We start from the raw sequence: 25339 nt of genomic DNA on the forward strand, positions 1-25339 counted from the left end.
GTGGCGCTCGGACAGTAAGATTTGGCCGCTCGGGTCCCGATGCTTCTGGACTCCTCATCATTTATCACTTGAATAATGTTGCTATGACTCCCAAACTTACTCCATGCATCTCGAACCTTTCGACACTTTGCACCTCACTTGTAAGCCTTTGATTGCTCATAAGCCCATGCAAGGCTTCCTTGAATCTCTTCAGGTGTCCCCTTGTGATTGGTCCATCCGAAAACTCTAAAGGATCTCATGCTTTCCTCGGAGCTTGACCACCCGTGATCGCATCATATCAGTATATCATCATTTGACCTTTGAATAGAAAAGATTTTTATTGAACTCATCTTATTTGAAACCTATGTTAAGCAGATATTCAGTCAACCTACCATACCATGCACCTGGAAACTAATTCAATCCATACAAAGTCTTGTTTAGCTTGTAAACATGGTCAAAGTTATGTGGATTCTCAAATCCTTTCGGTTGACTCACATAAATTATCTCATAAAAATTTCATTCAAAAAAGCACTTTTCATATCCATTTGATAAATTTTAATCCCCATATGACATGTAATGGCAAACAACAGTCGAACTGACTCAATGCGGGCTATATGAGCAAATGTTTCATCAAAATCAACCCCCTGAACCTGTGTATACCTTTGATCAACCTACCGTGATTTATTTCTGAAAACATTTCCCGATTCATCAATTTGTTCTTAAAAATTCATTTTGTTCCAATCACATCAACATGTTCAGGCTTTGTAACTAAGAATCACACATCATTGTAGACAAACTGTTCAAGTTCCTCATGCATATCATTAATAAAAAAATTCATCTTTAAAGGATTCATTAATGTTCTTTGGTTCAATGTGTGAAACAAAGCATGATGTCTTACCTGACATGTTTCAGAAGTCATGCATACTAACCCAATCATTAGTCAACTTTATCTTTTTGTCGAGTTTGCATGTCGCCGTGTACAACTCCAATTATTTGAGATGAATTATGATCCTTCTTTATTTTGCTGGGAATGTCTTTCCCAGTGCTGTTTACACTATCTTCATTATCCTGCGTCTCATTGATTTGATCATCGTCCTCAGATTATGTCCGTCTCAGATGAGGTGTTGTCTCTGGTGTCACAACGTCAGACACAACTTCTGTGTTGACCAGTGACTTAGATGTTTCCAGCAGATCATCTATATCAGCTTCAATTGTATCATCAAATACAAAATTAATTGATTTCATAACCGTTATATTTCTTAGATTAAACATTCGATATGCACGACTATTAGTTGAATATCCAAGGAACGGGCATTTATCACCTTTGTAATCAAACTTGGCGAGCTGATCTCGATCATTTAACATATAATACACACCCAAAAACATGACAATACTTTAGGTTTGGCTTTTTTTCCCATTAGGATGTCATGGTCGAGTTGCTCCTTAAATACACACGATTTGAAATATGACATATTGTGTTTAAGACCTCAGCCCAAAAACGCTTCGAAATGTTTTTGACACTCAACATGATCCAATCCATCTCTTGCAAAATACCGTTCTTCCTCTCCGCGATTTCGTTTTGTTGAAGAGTCTTTGGGTTAGAGAACTCAAGTTTTATTCTTTTTTATCACACAACGATGAAAGTGTGAGTTCTCAAATTCTTTACCGTGGTTGGTTCTGATTTTACCAACCCTTAAATTGTGAAGATTGGTAAATCTTGCAATTAGTTTTTAAATGCATCAAAATTATCTGACTTGTCTCTAAGAAAACTTACTCATGTAAGTCGTGAAAATTCATAAACACAATCAAATGAATTACTTTTTAACTCCGAAGCTTTATACTTCTATTGGACTCATAAACTTCTATTGGACTCATAAATTCCATATGTAAATTTCAAGATACCGTGTTGTCCCAAAGTGTTGTAACACTTGGTGCGGTACACGGGTTTGCTTGCTTACCTTTCTGGCATGCTCAACAAACATAAGGTATTCCAAAGATTAAATCAAGCATACCTCAAACAACATCATATTTTCCTAGATTCTTTAATGTAAGTTTGCATGGCCCAACTTTTGATGCCACAAATCTAGTTCATTTACCTTCATATGTCTGCAATCATGTTCCTTTCCCACTTGATAGTAGTTATTAGAAGATCTCGTACTTTTCATAACACAAATATTATCTTTATCAAAAACTTCACAAGTCTTTTTCAAACTTAGCAAGCAAGTCATCATAACATAATTGACTAATGCTTATTAAGTTTGAGTTAAGTCCCACGACATGAAGCATCATGTGAATCTTAGGAATTCCATCCACGTTCAATGTCCTTTTACCATCAATCTTTCTTTTTGCATTACCTTCACAGTTATTCGGCCACTTCTTAGTTCACAATAATCCGTAAGGTGGCCATTTGAACCTATCATGTGGTATGAGCACGCACTATCGAAATACTAGATCATGAAATATTAGTTTTTAAGTAGGTATAAACAGCAGTACAACAAATTTCAACCTTAGGTAACCAAATCTTTTTCACTAAATGTTTCTTGACGAAGGTGTTGTGGTTGGTGTTGTGTGGCACTTGGTGCAACATCTAATTTGCCTCCCATCTCATGTAGTCATCCCTCAACTTGAAACAGTAATGTTTGATATGACCATGCTTAAACATTAGTGACATACAAAACAATGTCTCTTTCGTTTAGGCATTTGAACATTATCTTGCTTTTTTGTTGGTAGACTTTGACTGAAGGAGTGTCTTTTGGAACAAAAATATTAACAATTTCTTTCACAAAAAAAGTGGGTTGAGATTTAGACTTGGACGATTCTCCAACTTCAAACACTCGATTGTTAAACCCCACACCAGCTTTGCTATCCTTTCACATCATCGGTTTGGAGTCCAGCTTGGTTGCACTTCAGTTGAACTTAGCAAGAGGTACGTCGATTTTTCGAGCTCAGCCTTGATCTTGTCATTCTCCATGTCCTTCTTATATTAAATCTCCTCAAGTCTAGTCACAGAACTTTTCAACTCCATGTTTCCATTTGAGAGGATCGAGTTCAACTTGTTCCTTTCGATCCAATCAGCATATGGTTCCTCATAGAGTGTTTATACACTTTCCAAGGTGACTTCGTCTTCATCTACATACTGAATTTCCAAATCACTTGAATAAGAGGAATTTGTCACATTGAGGAAGATAGAATTTGATGAATTTGGAGAGGTGTTCCTACAAGGTGTTGCAACACCATAGACGACGCTCAGTTGATTAACTTGCAATGAACATTTATTCTCCAAATTTTCAAAGAAATATGTATGGTTTTCCCCTTCACTGGATCTCTATTCTTCGTCAGAATCTTCATCACTTATGGTGACATTTAAACCTTTGTTTTTTTGAAGTCTATTGGCACATTCATTAGCATAATGACCAAATCCATAACACTATTTGCATTGAACCGAGTCTAATCTCTTAAAATCAAATCGAATCTTTCCATCATTCCTTGGTAGAAATTTTCCTTGAGTAGGTGCAAAACTTTGAGTTTTCTCGGTAGCAGTAATGCTAGGAAGTTTAAGTTGCTGGCCCGATTTTTTCTTGTCTCTGGTCTTCTTTATATAGTATCTAAAAATTTTTTTTAATCAACGAGACGAAATCTTCATATAGATCAAACTCGTTGATTTCCTGATAAAGTTTAACCAAATCACTATATGACTTATTAGAGGCATGAAAGGAAATGGTCTTACAATTGTCTTTCTTTATTAAATCTAGATTGATCTCCAAGGTTCTGAGGAAAATAATCACATCGTCCAATCCAAGTTTAGTGGGGTCTTTTTCTTCTTTGATTGCACATATCTTGATGTTATAACATTATAGAAGTTATCTTAACACCTAACCAATCTCTCATTAGAGATCTAGTCACCAAGAATAAAAGTTTCACTGGAAATGTCTCGCAGTTGGCAATCGTAAGCAGTGATAGACTCGGTTTCTTCCATTTTCATATTTTCAAATTTGGAGGTTAACATCCTTAGCTTGGTTCTTCGCACACTTTCAGATCCTTCACATGTCTTTGAAGTACATCTTATGCATCCTTGGTAGAGACACGGTGGATGATTAGACTTAACATGTTTATTGATCGAGCTTTTCTTGCACAGTAAATCTTCAATGAAAATATCATAAAAGTTTATGCTCGAATTTATCGCAAGTGCACGAGTCAAGTTATAATATAGTGTATGAAGTACGAATGTCGTTCCCACAGAGATTGATTAGGTAAATTTAACTTAAACACAATTCTTTAGTTAACTAAAACGAAAATTGGATTAATAAATTAAATTGAAAGTCTAATAAAATAATTTACTAATACGGTATAAATAATATAAATCAAATTAATAAACAAAAAATTGTTAGGATCTTGGTTCACCTACCCATGAATCTCTTCTAATGATTTAATTTCAATTATTAAGTCATGCTTTTGACGGAATTCCATAGCCTATCAATATACTATGTCAAGCTATATTGAATTAATTAATAAAATGAAGTAACAAAGTGTCCTTGTATTATTTAACAATTGCAATCGCATTAACGAAATGTGGAATCCTTTAACTTTAGACCTATTAGATTATGACTATCAACATGTATCCAACCTCATATGTCTATGCAAGTTGTATATCCATTAATTATATTATTATATCATGTTATAAAATCTCCTTTCAATTTCAATTATAACACATAAAATCCCTTCGAAGTTGGTCATGCTCCAAAGTTGCTAGAAAAATCAATAACTTTATCAAATATACTTAAATCAAATTCAATCTTCGGAAAGAATTCACAACATAAATGTTTGGGGATATGATCCCCTTAATCCCAACTAAATAAAAGAGAAAAGAAGAAAAACACTTATTAAGTTCTTGTTTTTCCATTGAGTTCTCTTGCTCTTCTCTGTCTCCTTGCTTTCCAGTTGCTTTCTTCCGTGCATCCTCCGATAAAAACTCAAAATCCAGCCCCCCCAAAATGTGTATTAGGTTGCTATCTTTTATTTCGGTCCAAAAATCTACCAAAAAAGGAAATAAATCGTCCATGCTATTTTTCCATATTGTGTTCCACTGGGGTGGGTAAAAATACCCACCCTAGTGAGACCTACTCACATTTTTTCAAGTCAGGCGCGTTGGGGCAGGCGAAATCACACGCCGTAGCGTACGCCCTAGCACGAGGTCCTCGCAGATCTCTTAAGCGTGCTGGGGCGGGTAAAAACACCCGTCCTAGCACGCTTTGCTCGTACTTTTGCCAATAATTTTCTTCTTTTTAGCAAGTCCACCTACAAATCAACCGAAACATGTGAGGAACAAACAATATGCATAAATTATGACTAAAATAGATAAAAATTCAGACTCGATACCCTAAACTTTTGAATAATGGATTAAAATTAACATAATAAAATATGCAAAAAACGACACCTATCATTTATCTCCCCAGAAGTGAAGATAACATTGAGTGTCTTTGAATTGAAGTTCAAAATATGGACTTCATTAGTCGTCCATGCTCTTTCTGATTTAACCAAATTGTCACTATCTTCATCAAAAATTTTTGGTGGAGTTCAACCATCTATAACACGTTGACATGCCCTTTATTCAATAGATTTGATGTAGATCATCATCATCACTTTCCAAAGTGCATAGTTGGATGCATCCAGAACTGGTGGTCATAGTGACATGCCACATTATTTTTTCCTATGCAAACAAAAATAATCATAATCTCAATTAGTAACATCAAGTGTTCGCTCTGATACCACTTGAAGGGTGGTTGTATCACATAAAAATACCGTGTAATAAAGTGACTGTGTGTTTCAGAGTTAAGTGTTGTGTGCAGTGCTGTAACGCCTAACACAACATGTAGCGGAATATTTCAACACACAAAATATTACATAAATAAAACAAGATACAAAGAATTATGCACAAGTTAAAACACATGCCTCATGGCAAAAGATTCATTAGAAAAACCTGTTAATTTACAAAAGCAATAATAGTGAATAAAAAAGCTAAACAGAACTTTGATTAAGTGTTGTGTCTACGTGTCTTCATTATTCCATGACAACACAACAATATGCATTGGCTTGAGACTTGATCTCTTCGATGTAAATTTTCAATTCTCGTGCTTGATCTCATGCGACATCTTTTCTCTCGATCTCAACTCCTATTTATAAGCTTCTTTTGTCCTAAATTTTATTTCATAAAAAGAATACTAAAGATATAGAAACAAGATTTTTAATGGTAAATAAAATCTTTTAAACAAAAATATCATATCTAGAGTTCTTTTCATAAATATATACGGTCTAGAATAGACAAAACTCTATAATTTAATAAAAATATTATTATCAAGAGGAAAACGTAATTAAAAAATAATTAAAGTTTTATTTTTAATTTGGTAAAACGAAGTTTATGCAAATGTGATCGAGGTACGAGAATCTAATATTAATTAGTTCTCCAACATATGACAGTTAGAGACCGTTGGAAATCAACAACACAAAATATTTGTTCGCTGTGTACAAATTTGTACATAATGTTATCCTCTTGGCTCGAATTGAGGCAAAACAAAGAACGGAAAATTGTTTGAGTTTTTGGAGAGTTAAACGATTTAAAAACTAAATTCTAAATCGTTGTATATCATAAATCACATCCACCGATCTCCTTGTTCTTTGTTCGAATGTCATGAATTCATATAGTCGATCGATGATTTAATCTTTTATATTAGACTACTTGTAGTCAATATTATTATTTATTTTTTTAACATTAGAAACCCACCGTCGCTATTTTTGGTGTGCTATTTATAAACTGAATAAGTCAATGCAGCATTCTGCAAACTACTGGAGCCATACTAGACAAGTCTTTTGTGGAAGACTCAAAACTAAGATGACAAGATAGAGAGGGATTGATTGCAACAAATGACTCTTCTGGCGGAGAAATTAGGTTTGATTTTCAACTTTTCCAGAGATGTCATGTAGTCAACCCTATTCATATTTAGATTTAAAAGAAAAACTTTTGATAAAAAAAAAATTATTTTCATGGATTGATATGAGTAGAAGGTCCATCTCACAAACCTATGTTGTAAAATGGTTTGAAATTTTTTTTTCTATATATTATTATATATAATCACAACTTTATTTATTTATATACATTTTTTCAATTTTTTTTACTAAATAAAATTCATGCATGCAATATTACATCACCCCCTTTTAGTCTTCTACCACCTCTGCCGTTCCAAGCCAGACGACTCGCCGTAATCTTGCCGGGATTCCCCCGCAGAACCACGATCAGATCCACGAACGCGTGCAAGATATACCTATGCGACTTCTTGTTATTCAGATCCAGATAACAAAACAAAAGCTCCTCCAGAAATTCCCAGTCCACTTTCCCGGCCTGCACCACACGTGCCTCCACCATCTCCTGCATCGATCGCCGGAAATCCTCGTAAGGACTGGGGGAATGCGTGAAGATGACTATGAAATCGTCTGCCGCCTTTCGATCTTCCTCTGTGATCTCCTCCGACTCCTCCGCGGTGGAGGCTGGGAAAGAACACGCTTCATCCGTGATCAGTGAGCTCGAAGAACCGGAGGCGACGAAAAACCTACCCGAGCGGCGTAGGGTCTCTGGTGGAGGCGGAGGATCGAGTAATTTCGGAGACTCGAACAGGAACGACGTAGTTTTGCATCTGTTCCCGGTTCCTTCTTCGCCCTCCTCCAGATAAAGAGAACCGAATTTCTCATACAAGAATTGATCTACCTCCGATAACGTAACGGCATCGCTTTCGTTCCGCTTAGCATGGACGTCAAACGACGGCATTTTGGCGTGCCTGCAACTTCGGAATTGAATTTGTTCATCGGAAATCTTGATCTTCGGAAAGCATTCTCGAACTGATTTCTGAATTTTCTTTGGCATTTCTTTTAATGAAAAGTAATTTTGTTTTAATTTATTTAATTATTATTTTTTTGGTTGATAAATTACAAGTAAGGGGGACTGATATTTATAGTGAAAAATGGAAGATAAACTTTCGTACGACATTAAATGTGAAATAATAAAGGGTGTTTTCACATGCAATTAAGATAGAACCGGTAAATAATTTTAATTAAAATACAACAAATTTTTTATAAGATTGTGTCTCACGTCAATTTTGTGAGACGGATTTCTAATCCGATCCACATATTATTTTTGTATATATGGATCGGGTCAAGAATATAAATATCATATAAGAATTGTTCAATATATATTTACCCTTCGTATTTTGGAAAATTTCCTTTTTTCTATTTCATTCACCTTTTTTATTAATATTAGTTATATTCTTCCTTTTTCAAAAGAAAAATAATGATGTAGTAAACGAACCCTTTGACATGTTGGCCGAAATAACTAGATGCAAAAGGGTGTTTTTCCAATTTTTTGTCAATAAACTTTATTCAAAGTGTGTGATATATCGAATACGAAAGATGTAATTTTTATTTTCAAAAAATAAATTTGGATTTGAAATCTATTCAAAATTTCATATATTTATATTAATTATTAAATAAATGTCATGAGATTTTTTGGTAGTTTTTATTTAGTATTATTACATATCAATAGTATGTGATTTAGGATTTAACCGATTTCATGTAATATTTGAAGATAGATAGACTGAAAGTTGCTACCATAAATGTGTATTAATGGCTAATCAATCATTAAATTTATAATAGTCAAAAGGAATATAATTCTGACCGTATGATTTTCTAAAGACAAGAAGATTGCACGAATAGTCAAAAGAATATAATTCTGACCGTATCGATCCCAAATATATTTAATTTAATTATATAAAACTCTATTACTTGAGTATTTTAAGCATAATATTATCAAAAAAGAAAATATAATTAAAGAATAAATTTTGTCTTGAATGTCGAGGCATGTTTCCTTTTAATCTTTCCTTTTTTACTTTTCTAGACAAAACACACGAAAATGTTAAAAGTTTCACAAATTGATTCATACAATTCCCCTGAGTTAGATGTATATCTCCCATTGAATTCAATCATGTTAGATGAGATGTTGTTAGAGGTGTTTGCAACACGAGTCGAGAACATCCATTGATTAATAAATGACAAAGAATAAAATAGAAAATTATCAAACACTAGCAACATCAAAAATATAAACGGAAAGAGCTAGGTGGTGGCTTCAAAACGCATCACTGTCAGTTATTTCTTTCGCATCTCCTCGACCGGAGGTGGAGGATCATGCTTCTACATATGTACCATCTTCTTCACTAGAGATTTTTGCTACCCTTGCACGTTATTCTCCTTTTTTTTTTACCAGAATACACAACGACATCTAGGAGTAGTCAGTATTCAGCCGCCTGAGCTTCGTAGTGTGCAATTAGTTCCTTGGTATAGGCAATCTACTCAAGGCCAAAGTCGATTTCTATTTGCACAAATGATGAAGACAACATAATGTAATCAAAAGAGGCCACAACAGACGACGAAGATGAATTGCCAATGTCTGGGGCAATACCAGATTCAAAAATCACGTGTAAAACCCTGAGATTCAAGGAGCCCATAGATCAAAGAGGAGAGTGGCAACTTTATGGACTTCGACCCACCATTAGCAAACTACATTAAAGTTTTAAATACAAGATTTCTAAAATTAAATGTACCCTCAGTACCAATGGAAAAGAGAACATGTGTATGTGGTCTTTTAACCACTGTTGTGTTCGTAGAGAGAGCCCAATTCCAAAAAGCAGTCTTTTGCAGCACAGAGTAAAAAAAAGGTCAAGTTTGCGGCCGATAGTCTTTTTGGATGATCTAGAAATTGTCAAATCAAACCTCCTGTGATAACGGCGGTTATTTCGTGAATGTTCGGGAGCAAACCTTCCTCTTCAGCAGCCGGTGTGTTGTAGTATTCATTGATCACAGTATGGTTAAACTTATACACATAATCGCGCACAAACACTCTTTCATATTTCACTGACCTTTCATCACCAACGCTGGATGAGAGGTTCAAAAAGAACTCAAGGATGGGCTTACAACAATATGGAGCCACAAAATTGACATTCAAAAGATGTCCTCGAGTCTTAAATAACTCGATCAAATTTTGCGTACCATAGGTATCGACATCCACATTTTCTCATCAATCATCCCACGATTTTCATAGAGGTGCCAATGAGTGACATAGAGTTCATAGTAGAATTTTCAAGAGAAAGACTTACTCAAGTCATAATATTCGACATCGAAAATGTTCGGGGTGATGTCATCATCATCCTCAACATAAATGTTATCCTCATCATCGTATTTCTTAGTATACTCCACAAATTCAGAGTCGAATATGGATTTTGATGGATCGGTTCGGACACCTGCGAAGGTGCTTCAAACACAATATTCTCAATGATCTGCAATAGCTCGTGTTCTCAGAATGTAAACACCTCTATGATTTTCTTGTGATGGAGAACTAAGATCAATCTTCAAAATGATGAAAGAAAGGAAGAAGGAAGCTTTGGGAGGAAGTTTTCTTGATTTCTTTCGTGTTTTGCTGAAGAAAGATGAAGGAAGCTGATGGAAATGTTCAAAACTTCGAAACTTATCATCTTATATATAAGGCGGCGCTCGGGCGGTCAATTTCTACAGCCCGGGCGCGGAATGTTCGGTCCGGATACTAAATTTTTCATGCATTGGCGCTCGGACGGTCATTTTCTACTGCTCGGGCGCCACATGTTTGGTAAAATTTGTGAGCTTGTAATGTACCGGCGCTCGGGCAGTAAAATCTTACCGTTCGGGCGCCACCTGTTCTGACTCTGCGCACTGTTTCATCAAAAATCGCTCCAAAAACGTCTCTTCCGTTCATAATCTAGAAAAGTGATAAATAAAAAAGTTGTAGCTCTATGTCTTGGCTTGAATCTCCAACTAGTTTCAGGTCATTTGGAGGTTTGAGTAAAAATTTATGCCCATTCTCCTAACATGTGTCAGTAAAGGAATGACGGTATACACGATACACTTTGGTGCACTTTTGGCTTGTCTTCCACAATGATTTGGACAAAACCCAAAATATGAAAGTTGTAGCATTATATCGTAGCTTTCTAATGGTTATGGCCTCATTCAATTTGGATCAGTATTCAAATCATTATGCTAAAACTCGTAAAAACTACCACAATTTCATCTCATTTCCTATCAACTTCATAACACTACTTCTACCTACACATCTTACTATAACTATTTAGACATATTTTCATTCTCAATACACCATGAACAATAAAAAAGTCATGTTCAATCTCAATATTGATACCTCAATCAATATGTAAAACATAATGAGCTAAATAACTATCTATAATGACATAAACGTATTACTAATCATTTTTACGAGTAACCGGACATTACAATTCTCCCCTCCTTCAAAGAATTTCGTCCTCGAAATTTGACATACCATATAGTTCAGGATATCTCTGTTGGATCTCGTCTTCTCGCTCCCAAGTTGCTTCTTCAATTGCATGATTACGCCATAACAATTTCACCAAGGGTATTTCCTTGCCTCGTAACACTTTTGATTTCCTGTCGAGGATTTGAACCGGTTGTTCTTCATATGAGAGATTCGATGCAAGCTCCAACGGTTCGTAATGAAAAACGTGAGAAGGATTGGCTAAATATTTTCGTAGCAAGGAAATATGAAAAACATTATGAACGTTTGATAAACTCGGTGGTAATGCAACTCGGTAGGCTCTGTCTCCTATTCTTTCCAATATTTCAAATGGACCGATATATCTTGGACTCAATTTTCCTTTCCTGCCAAAACGTAAAATGCCTTTCAATGGTGATATCTTTACAAATAAATGGTCACCAACCTGAAATTCCAATCGACGATGTCGCACATCAGCATAACTTTTCTGTCGACTCTGGGCAGTGTGCATTCGATCTCTAATCTTGGTTACCAATTCGGCTGTCTGTTGCACCAATTCAGGGCATAATAACTTTCGTTCTCCTACTTCATCCCAATATACTTGAGAGCGACATTTTCTACCATATAATGCAGTATATGGTGTCATTCCAATGCTTGATTGATAACTATTGTTATATGTAAACTCAACCAACGGTAGTTTACTGTCCCAACTACCTGGAAAGTCAATAGTACAGTCCCTCAACATATCTTCTAAGATCTGATTCACTTGTTCTGATTGGCCATCAGTTTGAGGGTGGAATGCTGTACTAAATGCTAATCGAGTTCTCATAGCATGATGTAAACTTTTCCAAAATGCAGAAGTAAATTTTGGATCTCTATCAAATACAATGGACATTGGGATGCCATGAAGCCTCACTATCTCCTTGATGTATTCTTCAGCATATTGATTCATCGTGTATGTGGTCTTCACCGGAAGAAAGTGAGCTGATTTCGTAAGTCGATCCACAATAACCCATATAGCATTGAATCCTCTTTGTGTTCTTGGCAAACCAAGGATGAAATCCATTGTGATATGTTCTCATTTCCACTCAGGAATGGGTAGCGGTTTCAGGAGCCCTGCTGGTCTTTGATGTTCAATCTTGACCTGTTGACAAGTTAGACATTGTGCAACAAATTGAGCAATGTCCTTTTTTATACCTGGCCACCAAAATAATGGTTTCAAATCCTTGTACATTTTCGTGCCTCCTGGATGGATCGAATAGGGAGTAGAATGAGCATCAATAAGAATGTCGGTTCTGATCGTTCCTTGTTTTGGCACACATAGTCTCCTTTGATATGTCCATATTCTTTCTCCATTCAATTCAAAGTTTGAATGTCCTTTATCTTCATCTCGTTGTCTCAATTGCTGTAATTCATTATCTGCACTTTGTTCGACCTTAATCCTATATGCAAGTGTTGGTCGAACCATGAGGGATGATAACTGGATTGCAGTGCCCTTTGGCATAACATCAATCTTCAAGTTCTATAAATCCCATAAAATTTGTTCTTGTATTTGCATAGTGGATATAGAACTTGATTTTCGACTTAACGCATCTGCAACAACATTGGCTTTACCTGGATGATAATTAATAACACAATCATAATCTTTCACTAATTCCAACCAACGTCGTTGTCGCATATTCAGTTCTTTTTGCGTGGATAAATATTTCAAACTCTTGTGGTCCGTGTATATTTCACACCGTTCACCATACAGATAATGGTGCCATAGTTTCAACGCAAATACCACTGCTGCCAATTCTAAATCATGTGTGGGATAGTTTTTTTTCATATTCTTTCAATTGTCTTGAGGCATAAGCAATGACCTTTCCGTGTTGCATCAAGACTGCTCTTAAACCTTGTTTTGAAGCATCACTATATACTACAAAATCTCCTGATCCTTCTGGAATAACAAGGACCGTTGCTGAGGTCAATTTTGTCTTTAACATGTGGAAACTGTGATCACATGCTTCATTCCATACAAATTTCACATTCTTTCATGTTAACGCAGTCAAAGGCAATGCTATCTTAGAAAATCCCGCTATAAACCGACGGTAATAACCAGCTAGCCCAAGAAAACTACGTACCTCGGTAATAGTGGTAGGTCGTAGCCAGTTATTAATAGCTTCAATCTTACTTGGATCCCTTGATATGCCTTCTTTTGAAATGATATGACCCAAGAATGATACTTGTTCAAGCCAAAATTCGCATTTCTTCCATTTGGCATATAATTGTTTATCTTTCAAAGTTTGCAAAACTAATTGCAAATGTTCTCGATGCTCCTCTACAATTCATGAGTAGATGAGAATATCATCTATAAACACAATCACGAACTTGTCTAAAAATGGCTTGAAAATTCTGTTCATAAAATCCATAAAAGCAGCTGGTGCATTTGTTAGTCCAAATGACATTACAAGAAATTCATAATACCCGTACCTGGTTCGGAAAGCAGTCTTTGAGATATCATCTGATTTCACTTTTAGTTGATGATAACCTGATCGTAAATCAATCTTCAAAAAGATGGCAGCTCCTTGTAATTGATCAAACAAATCATCAATTCTGTGGAGTGGATACTTATTTTTGATTGTCACTTTGTTCAACTCCCGATAATCAATACATAGACGAAGGGTACCGTCTTTTTTCTTCACAAATAAAAGAAGTGCACCCCACGGTGAAAAGCTTGGTCTAATAAACCCTTTATCAAGCAACTCCTGTAACTGTTCTTTCAATTCTTTCATTTCTATAGGAGCTAATCCATAAGGAGCTTTTGAGATCGGATGAGTTCCTGCCACAACATCAATTACAAATTCGATCTCTCTATCTGCGGGTAAGCCTGTTACATCATCAGGAAATACCTCTGGAAATTCACAAACAACATCTGTATCTTTTAATTCACGAATCGGTGGATCAATAACTAAAATAGATGCTAAATATCCTTGACACCTCGTCTGTAGAAATTTACAAGCCTTCATACAAGAGATTATCTGAAGAGGTAAGGATATACCTGCACTTGCTACTGTGAATGGTTCAGCTCCTACTGGCGCAAACTTGATCATTTTTAAGCCACAGTCAATAGTAACTATGTACTTCAAAAACCAATCCATTCCCAATATCACATCAAAATCAGTCATCCTCAGAACTATCAAGTCAGCATACATCTGATATCCTTGGACATATAATGGACACCCTCGCACAATCTGATCTGTCTGTAATTCTTGTCCAGAAGGTAAAGCTATGGCGAGTTGTGTTTCTATTGTACTTGCTGTAATGCCAATCTCCTTACAAACGATTCCGAAATAAAAGAATGCGTGGCTCCTGAATCTAGTAAAACAATAGCAGTAATACCAGAAATCAAGAACATACCAGTGATCATCGATGTATCCGCATTCACTTCCTCTTTAGTCATGGAGAAAAGGCGTCCCTGTACTTTCTCAGAACTCCCTGGACAATTCCTGGCGATATGCCCTGGCTTTTTACAACGATAACAAACATTGGAACCTTGCATACATTCCCCGCCATGAAGTTTGCCACATTTAGGACAAGGTGGTCTGTCCTGTTCTTTACATGGAGGGGGACCCTTGCCACGGGATTCCTCTGGTCTAGTACCCCTGCTATCAGTCTTTTTGCCTTGTCCCGTTCCTTGGCTCTTCTGAAAGTACTGCTGCCATCGTTGTTGCCTGTCCCTGTCAATGTCATGTTCATCTTGTTCTGCCATAAGTGCTCTTTCTACTATCTCCCCGTATGTAGCAACTTTCGACATCCGTACATCTCTTTTAATTTCAGAGCGAAGTCCCTGCATGAAGTGTTCGCCCTTACTTGTGTCATCTTGTGCAATATACGGTACATATTGGACTCCAGCCTCAAATTGTTGTATGTATTCTGTCATTGACATGGTTCCTTGCTTCAGGTTAAGGAAACCGCTGGCTTTCTTGGCTCGTACATCTTTACTGAAATACTTGTTGTAAAATACGGTTTTGAAAGTTTCCCATGTCAATGGTCCAACCGGTAATGCAACCTTTGCACTCTCCCACCATATTCTTGCATGTTTTGTTAATAAAAAGACGTCACAAGTTACTTTGTCAACATCTTCCATATGAAGGTAGGAGAAGATGGACTCCAATGACTGAATCCACTCTTCTGCTACTGCTGGATCGGTGCTTCCCATGAATTCAGGAGGACTCAGAAGTCGAAAACGATCATATACATCAGTTTGAACAGGCCCTTGTCTGGGGATCATGGCTTGTGCATGTGCCTGCTCATGTGTAGTCCGTTGCATCTCCAGTAATTGCTGTATCTGCTCCCCATGGACTTTCGTTTGTTGTTGGAGCAGCTGAGCAAAATCATCTATAGGTCGTGGTGCACTGCCCTCGCCTTTGACCGCTGGGGCTTTGCCTTAGATGACTCTCCTTCATGTACCTTACGTTTAGGTGGCATCGTCGCTTATCTTAACCTACATATAGATCACATAGACACATAACTTAGCATAAACTATGGGATACAAAGATACTTACTTGTCGAGTTCTCCATGTGGATGAAGTGCAGTGTCTTCCGTGTCGAAGAACCGTGAGCTCTGATACCATTTAAAATGTCACACCCTTACTCTATACTTAGCATAATTACCATAATCAAAATAGGGTTTGACAGATATAACTGTAGTATGAAGCAAATCAAACAAGAAGCATCACTTTGACCGTTTATAAAAATTTTGGCATGATGTCCCTATATTTTGTATACACTAAAAACTCAACCAATACTATTTATACACACTTATAAACATATTCTCATATACAAACATACTTTGTATCATCATACATAACATGGAACTTGTTTCAAACCCTGACATAAAATTTACTACAATACATATGCGGAAGCTATACAATAAGATATCCCGGTTCTTGTCGAGGTAAGGCACGTCACAAGCATCCATTGGCGAACCGGCATCCTACGTCTCTCCACTACCTGATCCTGTAATACATGAGCTACGTGAGTTTATAAAACTCAATAAGTTGGCACTTGTACGTATCAATATGCGTAGAAGGAGTATACATATCAAGTCGTGATCAACAATGAATCTTTAAACCATGTCATATCATAACATATATTCATGTTCATTTTTGTACTCGAGCCTCATTTGTTGACCTGTACTACCGTTCTTGCTTTATTATATAGCTACTACTGTGTTGGACATCAGGGAGCAACCTTTATCAACCCCACGCCCCATGAACATATATTGGCCAATAGCTTTGGTGGACTTAAAACCACCCATGATGTCAACAAGCTCTATATCATGTAAAAATCAATCATTTTTCCTTTCATGTTCATGTTCTTGTTCATTACATAGCACCCAACATCGATATTCATGAGTTCCTTTCATAATTAGTACATAACAATGGAATATGGTGATATGTTTCATCAATATGTATACTAACAATGTACATATATCAATAATCAATGCAAGGCATTTGAATTCATAATATTACTCATGTATTACATCAATAACATGCCAACTTACAGTCCAAGCTTAAGAACACTGGTTTGAGACGGTGTTTCTCGCTCCTATACTGTCAAATATACCAATAATTCAGTCACTATTGTATAAACTAGATGAAAATCATTCCTCTACATGTAGAACAACTAAAAAAGAAGAAAACTTACACCTCTATGATGTTCTTGTGATGGAGAACTAAGATCTATCTTCAAAATGATGAAAGAAAAGAAGAAGGGAGCTTTGGGAGGAAGTTTTCTTGATTTCTTTCGTGTTTTGCTGAAGAAAGATGAAGGAAGCTGATGGAAATGTTCAGAACTTCGAAACTTATCATCTTATATATAAGGCGGCGCTCGGGCGGTCAATTTCTACAGCCCGGGCGCGGAATGTTCGGTCCGGATACTAAATTTTTCATGCATTGGCGCTCGGACGGTCATTTTCTACTGCTCGGGCGCCACATGTTTGGTAAAATTTGTGAGCTTGTAATGTACCGGCGCTCGGGCAGTAAAATCTTACCGTTCGGGCGCCACCTGTTCTGACTCTGCGCACTGTTTCATCAAAAATCGCTCCAAAAACGTCTCTTCCGTTCATAATCTAGAAATGTGATAAATAAAAAAGTTGTAGCTCTATGTCTTGGCTTGAATCTACAACTAGTTTCAGGTCATTTGGAGGTTTGAGTAAAAAGTTATGCTCATTCTCCTAACATGTGTCAGTAAAGGAATGACGGTATACACGACACACTTTGGGGCACTTTTGGCTTGTCTTCCACAATGATTTGGACAAAACCCAAAATATGAAAGTTGTAGCATTATATCGTAGCTTTCTAATGGTTATGGCCTCATTCAATTTGGATCAGTATTCAAATCATTATGCTAAAACTCGTAAAAACTACCACAATTTCATCTCATTTCCTATCAACTTCATAACACTACTTCTACCTACACATCTTACTATAACTATTTATACATATTTTCATTCTCAATACACCATGAAAAATATAAAAGTCATGTTCAATCTCAATATTGATATCTCAATCAATATGTAAAACATAATGAGCTAAATAATTATCTATAATGACATAAACGTATTACTAATAATTTGTACGAGTAACCGGGCATTACATAAACTAAGCGGAAAATACTCGAAGTAATCCTTCATTAAGAAAGCTGACTAATTTGAAATCAATTTAACTTGTGTAAATTGATTAACTAAAATAAGAGGAAGCAATTATCGTATATATCAGTTGATTTATGGTGAGAACTGAACTAATAACTGTTTGAACTGATCAAATCAGTTGAAAACAAATGCTAAACAGTTAAGTACACAAGATATATTTATGGATGTTCGGAGACTTCAACTGCTCCTACGTCACCCCTTCTACCATCTCGGGTAAGATCCACTAGAAGAATTTGATTTATACAATGACTTGTACAAACCCACTCAGCTTAGGACTTACCCTACTACCTAACTGAACTCCTAGCCTAGACTGAAGGCAACACCTTCGAGCCAACACTTTTTTAACGTCTATGTGTTAAAAGACTACATACACAAGTTTAATGTCTTTGTGTAAGACTCACTCAACAATTCAACAAGCATAACTCTCCATTATTTTTCCGCACACATGTGTATTTCCACACTTATTGATTGTTTTGTTGATGGTCTTGATATTGTATTTATAGTGGCAATGTATGACCGTACACCAAGACTCATCAAATATGTTCGTTGAAATTTGAATCTGTTCCTCGAAATGTGATTGTACTTTCCGACAGCCATTCTGAAACATTTTGGCTTTAAGCTCTGCTGCAACGTTCATTATTGTCCTTTGACTGGACAAAATCTTTTCCTTAATGCGCATAGCTGGATTCCATTGAATAAGCTTGTTGTGTTCTGCAAACTGGTTGATTCCTAACTGATGTTCTGAACTGGTCAGTTGAACTGATCTTGAGCTGGTTTGGTGAAATCAGTTGTCTCGTCAGCTGAACTGATTTCACTGCTTCAATTGAACTGGTCAGCTGGGCTCTTCATCAATTGATCTCTTTATCAGCTGGCTGGGCTTCTGAAGGTCTTCCGCTGAAATGCTTATTAGCCGATCATCCAGTTGAACTGGTCTTTGATATATCAGTTGTAACTTATTCAGTTTGGACAATCAGTTGGCGCTTTCAGTTTGCGTCTCGATAGCTTCAGTTTTGGCTCGATAACTGATCAGTTTGAATCCTGATTAGTTCCAGTTTCTGCACACTTAGGTAAAATCATTAAAAACAAAATAACTAATTTTGTTAACATCAAAATCAAGATCGCGAACATTAAATGTTCCAACTATCTCCCCCTTTTTGATGATCACAAAACTTGAGCAATTAAAGAGATTTTAAAAATTAAAAATTTAAAATTTAACTGATTTTCCTTCTTTGTGAGAATAAAAAACATTTAAAATAATTAAAAAGAATTTTTCAGTTCGAGAGATAAGAAAGCTACCCCTCAAGAACTGAATTTAAAAACGAGTTAAAAATGAGGGTAAAACATTTTCAGTTCGAGGGATAATTTTAAAGAAAACTCTCCCTCAAGAACTGAAAAAAAACTCCCCCTTAAAAACATAATCATTTACGCGTGAAGTTTTAGCATCTTTTAGCATACAAGCATTCAAGGCAACCAGTTATTGGTATATCCAGTTCTATTACGTATAAACTGACTGATATTTGATGTTGTTTAATATTTGCTATTGTAGTAGCATTTTCCTTACACTTGTTGGTGTGCTTAAATGTATAAAAAGGACGCTTATTTGATTAAATGAACATCATGTTTATCCAGTTGAATGTAACTGAACTGATATTTTTGTTTAACATTTGTTTTCAAATTGATTTGAATAGTTCAAGCAGTTATCAATTCCGTTCTCACTATAACGAAACTGATATATGCGAGAACTGATTCTTCTTATTTTAGTTAATCAGTTTACACAAGTTAAATTGCTTTCAAATTAGTCAGCTTTCGGAGACTTCAACTGCTCCTACGTCACTCCTTCTACCACCTCGGGTAGGATCCATGAGAAGACTTTGATTTATACAATGACTTGTACAAACCCACTCAGCTTAGGACTTACCCTACTACCTAACTGAACTCCTAGCCTAGACTGAAGGCATCACCTTCCAACAAACACTTGTTTAACGTCTATGTGTTAAAGACTATATACACAAGTTTGATGTCTTTGTGCAAGACTCACTCAGCTATTCAATAAGCTTAACTCTCTGTATATGTGAGTGATTGTGTGCGCGTGTATGTGAGAACTGATATGAATACAACACGAAAGTTTTCTCACACACTGAGAGGAAAATGATCATAAACTGAGCTGATAACACTTTGAGGTGTTCTCTCCATTTTGGGCTGATTGCTTCTGTAAGAAGATATGAGTTGAGCGTGTCCTTCTTCTTCTCTCTTATTTGTCTGCACACATGTGTATTTCCACACTTATTGATTTTTTTGTTGATGGTCTTGATCTTGTATTTACAGTGTCAATGCATGACCTTACACCAAGACTCATCAAATATGTTCGTTGCAATTTGAATTTGTTCCTCGAAATGTGACTGTACTTTCCGACAGCCATTCTGAAATATTTTGGCTTTAAACTCTGTTGCAACGTCCATTATTGTCTTTTGACTGGACAAAAGCTTTTTCATTAATACGCACAGCTGGATTCCATTTAATAAGTTTGACGTGTTCTGCAAACTGATTGATTCCTAACTGATGTTCTGAACTGGTTAGTTCAACTGATCTTGAGCTGGTTGGGTGAAATCAGTTGGCTCGTCAGCTGAACTGATTTCACTGCTTCTGTTGAACTGGTCAGCCGTGCTCTTCATCAGTTGAGGTCTTCATCAACTGGTCGGGCTTCTGAAGGTCTTCTGCTGAGTTGCTTATCAGCTGGTCATACATTTGAACTGGTATTTGATATATCAGTTGTAACGGATTCAGTTTGGGCAATCAGTTGGCGCTTTCAGTTTGCGTCTCGATAGCTTCAATTTCGGCTCGATAACTGATCAGTTTGAATCCTCATTAGTTTCAGTTTCTGCGCACTTAGGTAAAATCATTAGAAACAAAATAACAAGTTTTGATAACATCAAAATCAAGATTGCGAACATGAAATGTTGCAACAGAATTATCAGACTTTCCTAGCCTATTGTCGTTAAACTCTTTGTACATTTTAGTATCAGGTTCGTCATCCTTAGTAATGACTTTCTCCAAAGCTTTTCTCCTCTTTAAACATGAGGAGAAAGTGGGCAACAGACAATTAATCTTCAACATGACTCCTTGGTCCTTCAGTAGTCACAGCTTCTTCCTCAGAGCTGGAGCTTTCGTCTTTCTCAGTAGAACCCCTGTCCTTCGGACTTGTAACTATATTTTTCGCACAACCACCTCAAAATCTTTGTCCTTCAAATCATCATGACTAGAGTTCTTTCAATTTAGTTGGATATTCAAATGCAAATTATGCAAGTGCAAGCTGATCAAAAAAGTACCAGTGGATCATGTCATTTTCTAGGAGACAGACCGATCTCATGGTTTAGCAAGAAGCACACTTCCATTGCAACATCCACAATTGAAGTTCAAGGAACTAAAAATGGGATTGTAACTGCACCAGTTGGTCAGGACCAACCAGTTGTGCATGAGACAGTTGCGGTGACTCCTCAAGAACAACTTTCTACATCAATTCATACTCCTCCCGTTGAAACCTCTTTAGTCAAAACTACTCCAGTTGAGCCTCCACCGACTCAAGAAGCTCAAGGAACACATTTACTGATTTGAAGTTCACAAGAAGTAGGACCTAGCACTTCTTTGGTCAGGTCATATTTCTTGGAAAGGAAGCTCCTCACAATCCTGAGTCCCTGGAATTCAATATTAAAGATGATTATACATTAGACAACATTTTAGCAAATCCGACTGGCATTAGTTCTACAACTCAAGTCAAGACATGTCAGAAGTTGACTACTAATAAAATTGAACATTTGAACGACGAAACTTTCAAGGAATTAGCTAGTCTGTCAAAAGATGTTCACAAGTTATTCCTTCAACTAGGATCCATAAAGAAGAACTCTACACCAACTTGTCAGCTCTCATGATGTACTCTCACAGATAATAGATATGGAACATGATAATCTAGTTTCAAAGATGGATTCTGGTCATTCTCTACTATATGCAAAGATTGACACCCTATCTGTCCGAATGTCTTCAGTTATGCATACATATGTGGTAAACCCCAGTGTTGACAAAAAGGGGGAAGATAGTCAACCCGAGAAGAAGGAGAAAGAAAATGAAAAAGAAGAAGACTGAAGAAAATTTTATAGTTTATTTTATCTACTACTCTTCATAAGTGTACTCTATCAATTTATTAATCAATTCATCATAGATGTATCTTTCTTTTGAAGTACCAGACTTGTTTTCATTGCAATATTTTGTCAGATTCCAAAAAGGGATAAATTGTTGAATCAATTAAGCTTTTGGTACAAAACAAATCTTAAGGCAAAACTGAACAATGCTAAAATAAATCAACCAACCAAACTGAAGTGACCAAGTCTACAAGCTAAACTAAATCAACTACACTGGACTAAGTCAAAACTAAACTGACGCAGACTAAAAATTTTCAAGTTTAACATATCAGTTGAAGAAATTTACATACATTCTCAAGGATATCGGTTTACTTCTAGGAAATCTAAACTGATGATAGAATAATCTTTTTCGTACAAAAATGACCGCAACAGAAATCCAAGCGAATCACAAAGTGTACGATTGTCAGAGAATGTTAACGTGGACAAAAGACAAGCCAACATAAGCCTTTTCTTGGAACAGATCCTTTTTGAAACTCGAGACCATTGAATTTAAAGTCTATAAATAGATAAGGAATTCAATTTAGTAAAGCTCTACAACTTCTATACAGATTCAAACATTCAAGCTTTCAAGTATTTAAGCTAAACTCAGTCAGTCGAGCACAACTTGCAAAGAATTATACCTGATTATTGAGGACCATTAAGTGCTAGGATATTGCAATTTTATAATTTATTGTATTTGAAAACAGTTTGTATATTGTTATTCATTCAGTTGAGGTGCATTAGGAATTTCAATTTTGGCAGTGTTCAAGTCCAAACTGAACTGAGTTTTTGCAAATTGCTTGTAAGAATCAAAGCCTTCTAGTGTGTCTCTTCCTGGATTATCATTCAATTTACATAGTGAAACCATTTTTTAACTTTCTAATCTATCTGTTTGGTTTCTTTCCGTACATATTTTTGTTAGCCTACTGACATTGATATCGAGAATACCAAGTTCAGTTACTAACCAGACTGAATTAAAATTAAAAAAGAAACTTGCTGCAAGTGTTCATTCAAACTCCCCTTCTGAACACTCAACCTATCCTATCAAGGTATTTTTTGATGTAAAACGGTATATACCGACAATGTACCGAAATCTCGGTATGTTGTAACATTTCGATATAATCGGTATGCTAATGAAACATACCGAAAATTTCGGTATACGATATCGATAAAAGTATTTTTAATACCGTAATTTTTTTATATGATATGTATTTTTTGGTACGATAAGTATACCACCTTTATACAAGTTGTTTTTAGTTTTGAGATAAAACCCATTGAGCAGATCTAGGGATTAAAATTTTTTCCACAACTGCATCAGAAATAAGGGTATCCAATCTTCGGATAAAATCGAAAAAACCGAAAATCTAAGCAGAAGAAACTGAAAACTGAACTCAAGCAAAAGTAGAATTTTTACATTCGGATATAAATGTTAAAACCAAAGTTTATATAATTCGATTTCGAATTTTATTTGTTAAAACCGAACCGATCGAAAAAATCTAAAATTTTAAATTAATAATTTAATTTATATTTGTATTTTGATTATATATATTACGATTTGATATTTACTGAAGTAAGAATTTTTTTTAATTTTTAGTTGATTGTTATTTATTTTGTATATTTAATATTTAGTGAATTAAGAATCTTCTATTAGTTTTTTGTATGATTGTTATCTTTTTAGTATATTTGAACTTTATACTTTTTATTATAAAATTAACTAAAAAAATATATATTATATTTTAATTACTAATTAAATATTTATCAAATTCGAATAAACCAAATCAAAATAATCGATTTCTCTGAACATCCAGAAATAAACTTGCGTACATTTTACTTTCAGTTTATCATTCAATTTACATAGTGAAACCATTTTTTAACTTTCTAATCTATCTGTTTGGTTTCTTTCCGTACATATTTTTGTTAGCCTACTGACATTGATATCGAGAATACCAAGTTCAGTTACTAACCAGACTGAATTAAAATTAAAAAGCAACTTTTTGCAAGTGTTCATTTAAACTTCCCTTCTGAACACTCAACATATCCTCTCAAGATATTCTTTTGGTGTAAAACGGTATATACTGATAATGTATCGAAATCTCGGTATGATGTAACAATTCGATAAAATTGGTATGCTAATTAAACATACCGAAAATTTTGGTATACGATATCGATAAAAGTATTTTTAATACCGTAATTTTTTATATGATATGTATTTTTCTGTACGGTAAGTATACCTCCTTTATACAAGTTGTTTTAGTTTTGAGATAAAACCCATTGAGAAGATCAAGGGGTTAAAATTGTTTCCACAACTGCATCAGAAATAAAGGTATCCAATCTTCGGATAAAATCGAAAATCCAAGCCGAAGAAATCGAAAACTGAACTCAAGCGAAAATGGAATATTTACATTCGGATATAAATGTTAAAAACAAGGTTTATATATTTCGATTCCGAATTTTATTTCTTAAAACCGAACCAATCAAAAAAATCAAAAATTTTAAATTAATAATTTTATTTATATTTGCATTTAGATTATAATTTTACGAGTTGATATTTAGTGAATTACGAATTTTTTTAAATTTTTAGTTGATTGCTATTTATTTAGTATATTTAATATTTAGTGAATTAAGAATCTTGTATTAATTTTTAGTTGATTGTTATTTATTTAGTATATTTATACTTTATACTTTTTATTATAAAATTAACTAAAAAATAACATATTATATTTTAATTACTAATTAAATATTTATCAAAAACGAATAAACCAAATTAAAATAATCGAACTGATTTGTTAAGACCAAACGAAAAGAAAATGTTTCCGATATCGGATTATATATTTTCGAAATCGAAAACCGAAATAAAAACCGAAAATTGAACGGACCGATGAACACCCATGTATATAGAAAGAGAGTTGATACTCAGTTGCTGATCAGGCATTGAGGTTGCGGGGAGGAAATTCATTTTCTTATATGTTATATATATACACCAAAAGATAATTTAAGGTCCTTCCCAAAAAAATTTCCAAGTTTTAGCAATAATATAAATTTACAAATAGTGGTGGTTTCATTTATTCTGTATTGTTACGAGGTTGCACAAATGAACAAATATGGCCAACATTTGAGAGG

General features: G+C 35.3%; 1 protein-coding gene across 1 annotated transcript; it reads right to left on the reverse strand.

Annotated features, from left to right (window-relative positions):
- Positions 1-7126: 7126 nt before the first annotated feature.
- Positions 7127-7921, reverse strand: LOC140976038 (uncharacterized). Its single transcript, XM_073439883.1, has one exon. The coding sequence runs from the start codon at positions 7889-7891 to the stop codon at positions 7160-7162; it is 732 nt and encodes a 243-aa protein (XP_073295984.1). The 5' UTR covers positions 7892-7921; the 3' UTR covers positions 7127-7159.
- Positions 7922-25339: the final 17418 nt, after the last annotated feature.

The sequence above is a fragment of the Primulina huaijiensis genome, chromosome 5, assembly GCF_012295235.1.
Source record: "Primulina huaijiensis isolate GDHJ02 chromosome 5, ASM1229523v2, whole genome shotgun sequence".
In the NCBI taxonomy this organism is placed as follows: domain Eukaryota; kingdom Viridiplantae; phylum Streptophyta; class Magnoliopsida; order Lamiales; family Gesneriaceae; genus Primulina; species Primulina huaijiensis.